Source organism: Neomonachus schauinslandi, chromosome 11 (genome assembly GCF_002201575.2).
Source record: "Neomonachus schauinslandi chromosome 11, ASM220157v2, whole genome shotgun sequence".
Taxonomy (NCBI): Eukaryota; Metazoa; Chordata; class Mammalia; order Carnivora; family Phocidae; genus Neomonachus; species Neomonachus schauinslandi.
The window spans coordinates 37,883,562-37,898,017 of record NC_058413.1 but is presented as its reverse complement, the minus strand read 5'-3'; the positions used below and the strand labels follow the sequence as shown (position 1 = coordinate 37,898,017).

Genomic DNA, 14,456 nt, shown 5'->3' with positions numbered 1-14,456 from the left:
CGTGGAACTAGCAGCCGCCCTCGCCTGCTCCGTCTGCGTGTTAGGCTGTGGCGCTGTGCTGTATTCAAAGATCTCGCTGCTAGTGGAGTGATAGGAAGACGGCAGAACAAAGGGAAACAGGCCAGGAGGCTGCATGCTGGTTGAAGAGAGGTCTCTGGAGTTAGAGGCGTTTGTTGCCAAGTGACAGAGTTGGTCGCTGAATTCTCGCCCCGTCTCTGTCTGCTCACGTTTCTCCTCCATGGGGCTCTGTCCCTCTTTCCCTCTCAGCCCGTCCCACTCTCCTTCCTCACTCCCTTCTAGGACATAGTTATATTCTGTACTTTCCTCCAGCCAAAAAAAAAAAAAAAAAGTCCGGCTTTCTAGCGAGATAACCAGACTGTAAAGGCCCGGACACTTTCAAGTAGTCATCTGTCATTGTATTGGCATTCTCGCTCTGGGCTGAGCGGCTCCAGGCCTGGGATTCTGGAAGGCCTAATTCAGCGTCTCATCCACAGACCGACGCTGAGAAGCATTCGCAGGTGGAGAGGGGTTCCCTGTGGTCGGGCGATGATGTCAAGAAATCAGACGGAGGCTCAGACAGCGGCATAAAGATGGAGCCTGGGTCTAAGTGGAGACGGAATCCCTCAGACGTGTCTGACGAGTCTGACAAAAGCACGTCGGGCAAGAAGAATCCGGTCATCTCCCAGACGGGCTCGTGGCGGCGAGGCATGACCGCGCAGGTGGGCATCACCATGCCGAGGACGAAGGCGGCTGCCCCAGCAGGCCCGCTCAAGACCCCAGGAACTGGTGAGTAAGAGGCTGCGCTGCCTTGCATCTGCATTTGTCCGTCTGAAATCCAAAACCTGCAGTCACTTGAGCAAGAGCTTCAGTCCCCGTCAGTGCTCAGGTATTTCTTCTTTGAGTTTAGACTCTGCTAATAACTAGCTTTCGGAAAGGTTCACATCCCTACCTTTTCCCAAGTGGAAATAGGTAAGTGTGCAAGCCTCAAACTCCGAAGATGGTTCAGCTGCCGAGGTGTACGGAATGGGTTTAACCAGGCACTAGGGAAGAGCCAACACGCCCGCGTGTAAGCTGCTCAAGAGCATGAGTTTACGAGCTGCCTTTATGTCCAGTTTGTGTTGCCCATGATTTAGGGATGTGTGTAAACAAGGGTAGTGTTTTTGCAGGAAGGCAGAGGTGCCCCCTGAAAATGTTCAGGAGAGCCTTTTAATGGACAGGGAAGAAAGGTCAGTAGAAGGCAGGATCTCTTGCCCAGACATATCAGTGATTGGCTGGCTTCGCTTTGTTCTGGGTAAATTTAGGCTGCTTTGCAAATGAGTAGAATCATTGACATCTCCTAGAAGGCTCACGGTGACAGTAGTGGGCTCGATTATCTTTATAAAAAGGCTATGCTTTCCCCAAGGAAAAAGTGAACCAGTTCTTTGGAGGAGGGGAGGATTGTAAGCAGATGGGGCTGTACGCTTCTTGGTGTGCACGCTAACCTCGCTGCTTTCTCCCTTAGGAAAAACAGATGATGCAAAGGTGTCTGAGAAAGGAAGACTGTCTCCCAAAGCCTCCCAGGTGAAGCGCTCCCCATCAGACGCAGGCCGCAGCAGCGGTGACGAGTCCAAAAAGCCCCTCTCCAGCAGTTCCAGGACCCCCACTGCCAATGCCAACAGTTTTGGGTTCAAGAAGCAGAGCGGCTCGGCCGCTGGGCTGGCCATGATCACAGCCAGCGGGGCTACCATCACCAGCAGGTCAGCCACACTGGGCAAGATCCCCAAGTCATCTGCACTCGTCGGTCGGTCCGCTGGCCGGAAGACGAGCATGGACGGGGCTCAGAACCAGGACGATGGGTACCTGGCTCTCAGCTCCCGGACCAACTTGCAGTACCGGAGTTTGCCAAGGCCCAGTAAGTCCACCAGCCGCAACGGGGCCGGGAACAGGTCTAGCACCAGCAGCATCGATTCCAACATCAGCAGTAAGTCCGCGGGCCTGCCGGTGCCCAAGCTGAGGGAGCCTTCCAAAACGGCCCTGGGCAGCTCTCTGCCTGGTCTGGTCAACCAGACGGATAAGGAGAAAGGCATCTCGTCTGACAACGAGAGTGTGGCTTCCTGTAACTCGGTGAAGGTGAATCCGGTGGCCCAGCCTGTGTCCGGTGCGGCTCAGGCGACGCTCCAGCCAGGCGCCAAGTACCCCGACGTGGCCTCTCCCACGCTACGCAGGTAAGCGGGTCGATGGTGCTGAGCAGAGCTGGAGTACGTGAATCGTTTTTTTTTGTTCCTCGGTGAAAACAGCCTCTGTGTTTCTCCACTTCTGTTTAGTCAGAGCCTGCCAGCAATTTTGTAGTCTGCTGATTATTTCCCCACGCAGGGAGGAAAAACCTAAGTGTCTGAATCAGTCATCCTGGGTTCGAATCCTGAGTCCACCTTAATTAGCCACCATGTATCCTTTCTTAACAATTCTGTTTCGGCTTCCTCATCTGTAAAATGGGAACACCTACCTGAGATTTCATGTGAAGATTAACCTACATAGCCATATCTGGCCCATAGTAGGTGCTCAGTCAAAGCTAGCTACCGTCCAAGATGAGATCTTAATAATCCCCCTAGACCCCAGGTGGGTATATGAGGGGAAGGCAGAAGATCTTCCTCCCCTCCCCTTGTCTTATTAATTCTGTGGCTGAGATTCTTCATCATCATGCCAGACCGTGAGCTCAGCCAGATCCTTTTCTCTCAACCAGCCCAGTATCCCCCCTGCCACATACTTTTTTATACTGCATGCTTAATTCCAAATTTGTTTCTGAAATTTTAGCTTTCTTAAAAAAAAAGCTTTTAAAGCAGGAGTGTTTCTGAAAAAGAGAAGTTGATTTCTTACTCCCTTAAAAAGGCATTTTCTCGCATTTCCACACTGAATGGAAATTTTTATGTGAAAACAGTGTTATTTTTTAAACAGTTCCTTTCTAAATGTGTAAGCTTTTGCTTGCTCATATTATCTCATTATCATATCTGCTGGACCATCCTCAGACTGCAACTGCGTAGGACAGAGCTTATCTTACCTTCCCAGGAAATGGCTTATCAACTAGGAAAGAGTATAAGTACTGGATAGAAAATTAAGTAGTGAAAAATAAAGATTATGTGCCCCCATGTACATATTTGGGGGTGAATAGGAATGTTTGAAAAGACTTCAGAAGCACGTCACGTGAAATGTGTAATGAAGCAGTTCCCTGTTCTTTGTCTAGACTTGATTATTAGAATTTCAGTAATGATTATTTTTTCAGGGGAAGGTCCTGTTGGGCTGCTCTTTGTTGTTTTAACAGGTTGCCTTGTAAATGAAAATTTTCTCTGCTTCTTGCCTCAAGTATTATATGTAATATTCACTCGTTGGTATTATAGATTTCCTTTAGTAACTACAAAGGTATTTTACTGGACCCTTAGGCTACCGTGATAGAATACATGAAAATGCATGCAGATTCTTAGTCTTGCCATTGAACAACTTTCAGCCGATTCCTATTAATTACATTTTTCCTAAATCATTAAGAGGTGTTCTCAATTTCCTCTTTGTGCATTAGTACAGAGAAGAGAAATCTTAGATCAAGTGATAGCTCTCTTCAAATGATTTGAAGGACTAGCAGACAAAAGATTGGGCTTTTTCTGTGTAGTTACCTGGAGGAGAATTAGGGGCAATGAGAAAAAGTAAAGAAGATAGATCAGATTTTGGTTTTCTAGTGATTAGAAGCGCTTGACAATGGAATGAGTTACCCTTAGAAGTAGTGAGGTTCCTGTTAACTGGAAGTATGTAAGCACGCCAAAGCCAAGATTCTACCAGAAGATATCTAGATCATTCTCTGGTTGTCATCAGGCAAAAAAGATTGTTTTCTAATCTGTCACCAGATACTTTAGTGAGGATTGATTATGTGTATGTATGTTTGTTCTTACAATAATTGGGATTTTTAAGGACTCCCAGGAGAGAACAAAGATCAGACTCATGCCATGGAGTAGCTGGGTGCAAGGCAACCTGCCTCTCAAGATATGTAGTAGTTTTGTCACTGCAGAGATGCACATTCCACGAGGGGTTTGGTGGCTGGAATTACTTGCATTCCTAGAGCATGTACCGGTCCTTGGACTTTAAGACAGTTCTGCCATTCTTCATAGAGAGTCCTGCTGCCAAAGGAAGAGAGACACACATGTGCCATTCCCTGTGTTTCAGATGGCACATTTTTGGTCATCAGCAGGGGGGATGACATGGAATGACATTTCTGTCTCCAAGACCCAGTGTGTCTGATCTTACATCTCATGACTCCAGCAAGATTTCTGTGTAGATCCTTGGGTAGGACTAGCCTCCCATCTTTCATATGGGCGTTCACTTGAGGAGAAATCCATGAAGATACTTCTCCCAGGCCCCATCCAGGTCTAGACTCGTGTTCTTGATTGTTCATGTCATCCTTAGAGACCAAAGCAACCAAAACCTTTGGAATTGAACTGTCATAAACTGAGTACTGCTTTGTGTCCAGGGTCTCAGATACAAAGACGGCTAAGACAGCTCTTTTTCCTCTAGATGTTTCCCGGGCCGGGACAGTTTTCTAGTTACCCGGTTTTGGGAAATAAAGGGAAGCAAGATCTGGGACCATCATGGCTAGGCCTATAGAACATTATTTCGTGTTGCCCTTGGGGTTTCGGCTACAGCCTAGAACTTGAAGCTGGAGCCTTGTGATACACTGGTGTCCAGGCCCCCTGCATGGTGGCTTTTCCCAGTGGAGCACCATTAGCCATTTCATAATTTAACGGCTCGGCGCCCCTCGTCGCTGGCTGCTCAACCTGCACAACCCTTTGTCTCTTCACAGACTCTTTGGTGGGAAGCCTACCAAGCAAGTGCCCATTGCCACAGCAGAAACCATGAAAAACTCAGTGGTGATCTCCAATCCTCATGCCACCTCGACCCAGCAAGGTAACTTAGAGTCCCCCTCAGGCAGCGGCGTCCTGAGCAGTGGGAGCAGCAGTCCTCTCTACAGTAAGAATCTGGATATCAACCAGTCTCCTCTAGCCTCCAGCCCCAGCTCAGCCCACTCGGGCCCTTCCAACAGCCTCACCTGGGGCACCAACCCCAGCAGCTCGTCCGCGGTCAGCAAGGACGGCCTGGGCTTCCAGTCCGTCAGCAGCCTCCACACCAGCTGCGAGTCCATTGACATCTCCCTCAGCAGTGGAGGGGGGCTGAGTCACAATTCCTCCACGGGCCTCATCACCTCCTCTAAAGACGACTCCCTGACACCCTTCGTCAGAACCAACAGCGTGAAGACCACGCTGTCGGAAAGGTTGGTGCCGTGCACTCGCATCTCTCCGAGGACACCCTTCCACAAGTCAGAGGGTTTATGTTAGGGATCCCAGATGTCCATTCACCTTTGCCTGGGAGATGGCGCTCTTTCCAACCAGTGCTGTCTTTCCGTGGGGAAGCCAGGTCGGGATGGAATTCAGCTCGGCTCTTCTTCCTGTTACCTTTTCCATCGTGGTTATTCTCAGTGCTTAGAGCTGCCGGCAATCTCGGGGGGGGGGCAGGTTTAATGCTCCCTTTTGAAATGGCATTCCTCCTTGGAGGTCCTTCCATTTTATCATGTTCGCTCATCAGCTGCTTGTTTCCCCTCCCCTTGTCCTTGTGCAGGCAGAGTGGGGGGGCAGGAAGCATTGTAGGCAGCGGGGTGAACTTGGTGGGCATCATGGCAGACACCCTCCTACCGAAGGGCTGCCAGCCAGAGTGATCAGGAAACTCAAAGCAGCCTCAGAGCCCCGGATTTCACTGCAGCGTGCTGTGTGTCGTGTTTCTCCACGTAGGCGAGAACGCTGGGATCTGCACTGGGACTGAGAAAAACGTTCTAATCACTGTGTGTGTAACGACCCCTCCCCTTTCTTCCCATCTAATGTTCCTTCTCTTATTTTCTACCTGCCTGGACTTCTAGCCCTCTCTCTTCCCCTGCTGCTAGCCCTAAGTTCTGCAGAAGTACTCTGCCCAGGAAACAGGACAGGTAATGACATTGTAGGCTGGGGACCCCACCGAGCCTCCGGGTTCCTCTGCCCATCTGTGTCAAGCCAGACGTCTTGTGTGAGGCTGTTGGCCTGAGGCTTCCGCTTGTGTTCGTGGCTCTGATGTACCCTGTGACCCCAGACATGCCAATGAGGGTCTGCCCCACTGTCCACGCCAACCCTGGAAGCGGTAGAGTCAGGCTGGCCCATCCCTCCCCAGCTTGGGAAGGAAGCTCAGCCGCTTGAACTGGGGCGGCAGACGCCCTCACTTGCATCTCTGCCTTCCTGTGGCATGTTCCTGCTTCCCAGCTCCCCAGCTTCCCATCCTTTCTCCCGTCTCTCTCCCCTCTCCCTCCCAGCCCAGAAATGATCTACCACCCACTGTGCGGCACAGCCCTCACCTTTGTCTCCCCCACCCCTACTCCCCACGCAGCTGGCTCTCTTCCCTTCCAAAGTCCTTTCCTGCAGTTTGGCTGTTGCGTCTTGCAGGCTGTTGTGTTCTGTGTGCCCGTTTCCTGTAATGATAATGAAAAAGAGGATGTGGAGGGTTGAGGCTCTACAGACTAAGAGGCTTGCTTGCCCCTAGCTGCCCTGTGGGTGGGCCTCAGAGATGGACACTGACCTCCGGTTTGTGGGGGAGCCACAGCTTGGCCAAACATAATAACCAGATGTTGTTTCATGCTAGAAAAAAAAATTAATGAAAATCCTCTTCACCCCGTCAACAGCAAAAACTTTGTTTTTGTCAGATTCACAGACCAAGCCTTTAAACCCTTATTCTTTGGAAATCCAAATGCCTTGACTTTATCAGCCAGCAAGTTGTAACATGCCCCGACTCGGGCCCAGGGCTCAGCTCCGAGCTACAGCAAAGTAAGAGGGACCTGGAATTCACGTTGTTACAGATGAATTCCAAATATGCAGAACTGCTGGCCTCTTGACACCCTCCAGCAAGTCCCTTCTCTCACGGGAAGTCCTCGTCAATGGCATTTGGGGGTGGGCCAGAGGTAGGGGTGCAGGGAACCTGGCATCTCTCTCTCCGAGAAGCAGTGGTGCTGGTATAAGGCTGGGTGACTGGGCAGCAGAAGGTGTGGGCTCTGCTTTGACCTGGGGCAGCCCCCGAGTTTTGCTTGGCACCTGTGGCAAAGGAGGAAGAGTTGGGGCCCAGTGGATGGCTCAGGCCTCCTGGTGCCTCGGAGTAAGGTATGCGGTGGTGTCAGCCAGGCCCAGGATCAGGTTTCTCTTGTTTTCCGTGGATGTGGATGTGTTGCATGCGCAGCTGGATATAAGGGAGCCCTCCCTGGTGCCGTGAGTCTCTTGCTGCAGATCTCCGGCCCCTCCTTAGCCTTTCCCTCCTTCCCTTGCCTGCTCTCCCTGTGCTTCTCTGAAGTTCTCATTTTTGTTTTAACTTTCCTACAGTGACCCGCACCTTGATAGGAACACTTTGCCTAAAAAAGGACTCAGGTATCTGCGTTTCCTCCTTCCATCCGTGCCATCTGGTGTGGCTTTGGGGCTTGGCTGCGTGACTCTCATGGCTGGTGGGGGTTCGGGCTGGGCTGGGCTGGGGTCCCCGCTTTGGCCACCGCAGCAGGACCCTCTGAAACGGGGGCTTCCCCCGGCCCCCTCTCATTCTCATCGCTCCATCTGTTGGCTTTTTTGCTTGGGCAGGGGCTGTGCTTTTTTCAGGCTTACTGTGGCGCAAACCATCTCATGAAGAACATCCCTGGGCAAGCCCAGAGAGCAGTGACTGCTACTCGTGGGACCAGCGGGTTCAGTCGACGAGCTCTTCACCCTGACCATTCTGCTCACGGCCGTCTTCCCAAAAGAAAGGATGTGACTTACAGCACATTGGTTAGCCAGGACATGGACAAAGGAGAGAAATACCTCCCCCCAAATTGGAAAATATTTAACTTTTCGGGCCACAGAAAATTACTAAAGGCAGATGCTTGGCCTTTCCTAAATATTCTCATTGAAAAATGTGTCAGTTTTTGGTCCCTGACAAGACACGGGTGTGATTGGCTTTGGTGTAAAGAAAAGCCTACCAGGAGGGAATGTCCTTCCATTCATCGTAAGTCGTGGCTCATTTTTGGTGCAAGTCCTGGTTAAGCAAGATGCCGTAAGTCCCCATTGCTCGCGCCATCTCCTTCACTTTGCCAACCGGAGGGACTCCAGTTCTAATGCCTGCCCCATGGTCCTACTGTATGATGGTTGCGGCTGTCATTTCTCCTGCTCTTTAAACACCTCGTTCTTCGTAGCATTTGCTTCACCCTGCACTAAGCATTAAGTGCTTTCACCAAAAAAAAAAAAAAAAAAAGAACTTGGAATGAAATGTTTCATTGCTGTCATGTATGTCTGTAGCTAATAACCTGCAGCTCTTAAGGCTGAGAGCATTTTGAGCAGTAATGGGAGGTAGGTATCAATGCTGCCTTTCAGTAGGAACTCGAGGAAAGCCAATTCTGAGAATCTAAGAATAAAAGTATTGAAAATCCTCCATCAGACGTCCTGCGGGAGGAAGTTCAGCACTGAGGCCATGGAGGAGGGGAGGTGGCAGGGCCTTTTGTGCTTAAGTTTTCTTTTTTTTTTAAATTTTTTTTTTTAAGATTTTTTATTTATTATTTGAGAGAGAGAGAATGAGAGAGAACACATGAGAGGGGGGAGGGTCAGAGGGAGAAGCAGACCCCCTGCTGAGCAGGGAGCCCGATGCAGGACTCGATCCAGGGACTCCAGGATCATGACCTGAGCCGAAGGCAGTCGCTTAACCAACTGAGCCACCCAGGCGCCCTGTGCTTAAGTTTTCTTCGTGCCTGTGAGGGCTTCTTGTCAGCACCCACGCTAATACTTAGATCATGGCCACTCTCAAGATGAGTTTGACATTAATGCCCCGCTGTTGCCTCTAAATAGTAACTATTTAGGAAGCTAGCCCCTCTAAATAGGAACATTTTGAAGTTATAGATACATATTTTTTTCAGTAGTTCTAGTCTATCAAAATGATGTAGCTCTGGCTTTTTTAAATTGTTTTTTAAAATTTCAGAATAGAGATATGTGCTAGGCTCTCTTCGTGCAATTGATGTGACCTAGAAAATTGTATGTCCATCACCTATAGCAGAAACATTAAGGGAGAAACCTTTTTTTGCGTCCTCTCACTCTGTCTCTCCCTTCTAGCTCCCTCCCTCCCTGCACATTCATGTGCAATGCCAAGACACCAGCGACTCTTTTTCTTGAGTCAAAAGAATCCCTCTGGTTCCATAATCAGTAGTCGCCCCACGGTAATCTGTGTCTAAGTCCAAAGGTACTCTGGCTGCTGGGCGCTTCAGAAATTTGAGATGCTGCCTGCGGGCATGATGAGAATAGCATGGATTTTGCAATCAGACATAAAATGGATTGAAATCTCAGCTCGTGATTTGAGGCAGCCCCCCCCCCCCAACTTCTTTGAATGTAAAACGGGAATAATAGCATCCGCATTGCTGGGTGGGTGGGAGGTGTTGGCGAGATGTTTCTGAAGGCACCCAGCACATTGGAGACATTGAATACACCATTACCAGATAACGTGACCTAATAAATGAGGAGGTGGACCCCATGACTTCTGTGGTACCCAGTGATTTGGGGTTCCTGTTACGGAGACGTGCTGATGCTACACTGCAGCAAACCTAAGCATCGGTGTCCTCACGCCTTCCGTCATGCTGGTTTCGGATACACTGGGACTTGCGGCCGCTTAACGTGCGCTCGAGAATGCAGATGCCATGAGCTATCTAATTAAAACTTCCTCGAAGCTCTGACGGCAGCTCCTTTTGTTGCTTCAGTCCTGTCAAGGTGGGGACTTTGAAATGACACTATCATGAATCAACATGTTACAGATACGCCCAGGGACGGCTCCTTTGAGCATTTACCGGTCTTGCTCCCTTTATGTATTCCCTTCACACTGAAAAGAATTGCAGTTTTCCCCAAAGGCAGCCAAGTAGCAAAAAAGGGTTTGGAGAAACTTCATAAGTTTCAGGATGTGTAGTGATGTGATTTTTTTTTTTTTTTTAAATAATAATCTTTGGATCTGTATTTTCTTTTTTGTCTATTTATCATCAGCTCCCCGGAGTTCATTTTCATAAGCGTCGTTCATAGTTAATCCCAGCGTAATTTCTGTCTATCCAGGTATACTCCCACCTCCCAGCTTCGCACCCAAGAAGACGCAAAAGAATGGTTACGGTCCCACTCTGCAGGAGGCCTGCAGGACCCCGCTGCCAATTCCCCTTTTTCCTCTGGCTCCAGTGTAACGTCTCCCTCCGGAACAAGATTCAACTTTTCCCAGCTTGGTGAGTAGCCACTGATAATTAGCTGTGGGGATCAGCTCCGTGGGGCGGAGATTAATCTTGTATTTTGAAGGAGGCGTGTGGTCATTGCCATGTGGTCACATCACTCTCCATATTGATCAGCCCTCAGCAATGTAGTTTGATTATACGCAGTTGAGAGCAAAAGAATGAGAAAAGAGAAAAGGTTTTGTTATTCTAATCAGTAATTTATTTATGTGGTTGATGTAGGTAGGCTCATAGCAAAGAGCAAACCATTCCATTTTTGAGAAGAATGTATTGTTTCTAAGACCTCTGAAGACATAGGTTTATATCTGAAGAAGTGGCAGCATATCCCGAGTTTGGTCCTCTGCATTGCTCTACTAAGCTGGAAAGTAAAGATCCGGTTTTGAGTGAACAAGTATTCTTGGAAATGCCTACTACTGACATAATGCTTTGACTGGCACAGTGGGGAAAGGAAAAGAATTTGTAAGACAGCCCCTGCTGACATGTTAATGGATTCTTTTTCAGAGAGATAAACACACCCACACAGACTCATAAACAGGGTAGAAGAGAACAATCCAAAGCTTTATATGAAACCATGTAAAAACCGACTATGATCAGGTAGCAAGTATTATATATAGTTAGAAAAAGGGAAGATCCATTCTGGCTAGAATTACCAGGAAGTATGGGAGCTGAGCTTTCAAAGACTGATGGAGGGGGAAAAAAAATCTTGTCCACTCTCGTCTTGCTCTTTAGAAAGGCGGCCTTTTCTGAATATTGTGAATGATAAACAGAGAGTCTTTAAGGACAGGTGTTTGGCTTGTAATCAAGTAAGGCTTAACTTTTCCCTTTTAATTGAGTAGATACTTTGGAAATACTGTATATTATTGGAGTGGACAGGGGTTTTGTTTTGTTTTGTTTTTAAGATTTTATTTATTTATTTGACAGAGAGAGAGCCAAAGAGGGAACACAAGCAGGGGGAGTGGGAGAGGGAGAAGCAGGCTTCCCGCCGAGCAGGGAGCCTGATGCGGGGCTCCATCCCAGGACCCTGGGATCATGCCCTGAGCCGAAGGCAGACGCTTAACGACTGAGCCACCCAGGCACCCCGAAATGGATAGGGTTTTAATAAAAAAGCCTGTTTGGGCCAAGGTGGTTGTGCCCCTTTGCCCTGAAGCTCTTTAGGTGCCATCACAAGCATGCCCCCCTGGAGGCAGTGAGACCTGTGTTCATATTGTTCTTTCCCAGCCGTAACTCTTTGAGGCAAGAGTTTCTTGTCATGCACAAATGCTTCCCATCTGATCAAAAGCCCAGTTGGACTATTTTGGGCTTTGGCTTTAAAGGGAGTTGTTCCAGATGAGTCCAGGGAGTAATTAGCTCATGCCTGGAAGGTGACACTAGCTTGTCAGAACATGCCAAGTTGGAAAGCTGAGGCCTAGAGCCTTGCTTTGGAAATGACCCACCTTGCCTCCCTTATTTTTAGCTCTCAGTGTGTTATTCAAACGCTGATGTGACAACCTTCTAGAAAACAGACAAGGGAGGGAAGTTGGCAGGGACAGATAGGGCCGATACTAATCAGTCCCATTGTCATCCCCGTCCAGGATTCGAACAGAGACATGAATTTCCAGCCTTTCAGTTCCCTTTCTTTTTTTCAGCGAGTCCCACCACTGTTACCCAGATGAGCTTGTCCAACCCAACCATGCTGAGGACCCACAGCCTCTCCAATGCCGATGGGCAGTATGACCCATACACCGACAGCCGATTCCGGAATAGCTCCATGTCCCTGGATGAGAAGAGCAGAACCATGAGCCGCTCGGGCTCCTTCCGGGATGGATTTGAAGAAGGTAAGCAGGGAGGGTTGCCGTCTCAAGTTACGCAGTGTCTTAACGGCCCTCCCTACCGAGTTCACGACCCAAGAGCCCACCTGTAAGTGTTTCTACCTCTCTCACTCACTCTGGGGGTTGGGGCTGGGGAACTCTGAATAGCAGGGCCTGGCTCTTCATTCACCTTGTAGGGGGAAGAGGCTGCTGAAGAAACATGAGTGAACTTGGAGCTGACCGAGTTCCACTCTAGGCTTCTCCCTCTTGGACTTGGGCCACAGCTTCTTGGCATGTGCCTCCATCTTGAGGTTCAGCTGCTGGCTCACCATCTTGGCAGACTGAGTTTCTGGAGAGTTAGTTCATTTCCCTGTGCTAACCTACCCGTGTAGCTCTGGGGGCCTGTGGGCAGCCGGCCTCTCCACTCCAGAATTTTCTATTTCTCAAGCACCAGGTTTTTTAAGTTTATTCAGTTACATCCTTTTCCTTCAGGTATGCCCTTTTCCTTCTTTGCTCACTAATTGTGAATATTTGGGGTTGGATTTTTCTGTTTTGCTTATTTTAATCAGAATATTGGGAGAAAGTAGCTGTGGGCATCGTTGCCAGCCCTCTTCCTAATTTGGTTCATCTCTCTTTCCCTTTGTTCCTTCACTCAGGGTGGGAGCTAGGGAAGCAAGCAGTCAAAACGCTGTGGAGGGACAGCCCCACCCCCGAAACTGCTTCCCAAAGTTGGGAACGCCAGGACGTTGGAGTCAGTACTCATTGACTAGTGGTTAAGCATATGGAGTAACACTACCAGGCTTTGAATTCCAGTTCCCCCCTTCTTCGGTATATGATCTTAGACGAGTTACTTCACCTCCCTGTGCCTCTGGGTTTTTTTTACTGACAAAATGAGAACGGTAATAGTACCCAGCTCCTGGAATTACGGGAATTCAGGCACAGATATAAGTGTTCACCAGGTAATGTCATTACATGTCCTAGCCTGTAGACTCAGCATCAGCAGTGATGTCCTGGCAGCTGGGGCTCCCCAGCCAGGGGATGGGGACTCTCAGAGCAATTGGAGCCCGGGCTATGGCCATAGCCCTAGTTGTGCCTTGTTGCCAGTGACAGACGAGAATGGGGGAGAATGTGGGAGGGAGTCCTGGGTGCTTCCCTCTGCTCCCAGCGCCGGTGAGAGTGGGGAAATAGAAGCCCAGCTGCCTCCTGGGAGGAGAGAACAAATTTGTCTTGTTTTATTTTATTTTTTTTTGAAGATTTTAGTTATTTATTTGAGAGAGAGCGAGAGCAAGAGAGAAAGTGAGCACAAGCAGGGGGAGCGGCAGGCTCCCTGCTGAGCAAGGAGCCCGATGCGGGGCTCAATTCCGGGACTTGAGGATCATGACCTGAGCCGAAGGCAGACGCTTAACTGACTGAGCCACCCAGGTGCCCCCAAACTTGTCTTGTTTAAGAAATCCCTACACAAGCTGAGAGGGAAAGAAACAGAATAAAGGCTTCTGCTTTTGCCCAGTGTACTTGCTTATAAAAAGGGTAAAGGGGTTAGTTACAGGGCACTTGCCCCCTGGTCCATCTTCCTAGCGACGTCACTCCCTTCACCCTGATTTATGTGTCACTTTCACCCAGTGAGCTACAGTGAGCAAGTCTGCAAATCCACATATGGAACCTGCTGGGACACAGGATTAAGGAGGGATGGAGCCAGAGTTACCAAGAGTGTTTTTCTGGATTTAAGAGCTAGAAATGCGTGCTGTAGCCACCCCGGGCGGTCATAGTGGTGGATACATTGACCCGAAGGTGAAGGTGTAGGCAGTTGGTCTTGAACTTTTTTCTAGTCCGTGAGCTAGCCAAGCATGGCCACAGAGCATTCCCCAGCCCGCCTGGTGACGACTCACATATGGAGTGTGTCCTGGGCCATATTCATCTTCTCTGTCATGTGTGTACCTGAGTGAACCGTGTTGAGGACTGAAACTTGTCCAAACAAGCACACTTCGCCTCATAAAGATCCGGGACCATTACAGTATCATCATCAGAGAGCTTTTATTTATTCCATCTGGAACCAAGCTATCAGGCAGCACCACTGTGGAATATCTGGGATGTCAAAGTGATGTTGATTAAAAGTGCTTGCCCACAAGCAGTGTCTAGACTTCTGTAAACCCTAATGATTCATGGTGACGTGGAACTAAAGGGCAGAGGTAAAAATCAAATTTGGGGGGTAGAGGGTAGGGACTGCTGTCGATATACTGTGAACACATAACATTTTCATCTTTTGGGAATGTTGCATCAAATTGCTTTTATTCCTTCCAGGGCTATTACATCACAAAAACAAAATAGAGCTCGTGCAATTAGGTGTTTTTAATTCCATTGGGTGAAGGCTTCCCCCCCCC

The 14,456-nt window shown here is 49.0% G+C and overlaps 1 protein-coding gene across 3 annotated transcripts in view; it reads left to right on the top strand.

Annotated features, from left to right (window-relative positions):
• Positions 1 to 14,456, top strand: part of NAV2 (neuron navigator 2) — a 394,949-nt gene that overhangs the window by 327,675 nt on the left and 52,818 nt on the right. For 2 of the 3 annotated variants that reach the window (XM_044919653.1, XM_044919654.1), the window contains exons 13-19: positions 495 to 786; positions 1,502 to 2,204; positions 4,820 to 5,287; positions 5,927 to 5,992; positions 7,404 to 7,448; positions 10,128 to 10,288; positions 11,917 to 12,105. In XM_044919653.1, the coding sequence (XP_044775588.1) occupies positions 495 to 786; positions 1,502 to 2,204; positions 4,820 to 5,287; positions 5,927 to 5,992; positions 7,404 to 7,448; positions 10,128 to 10,288; positions 11,917 to 12,105 (1,924 nt within the window). Of the gene's footprint in view, positions 1 to 494; positions 787 to 1,501; positions 2,205 to 4,819; positions 5,288 to 5,926; positions 5,993 to 7,403; positions 7,449 to 10,127; positions 10,289 to 11,916; positions 12,106 to 12,647; positions 12,736 to 14,456 lie in introns of all 3 variants that reach the window. The other variant, XM_044919651.1, reaches the window with a different exon arrangement.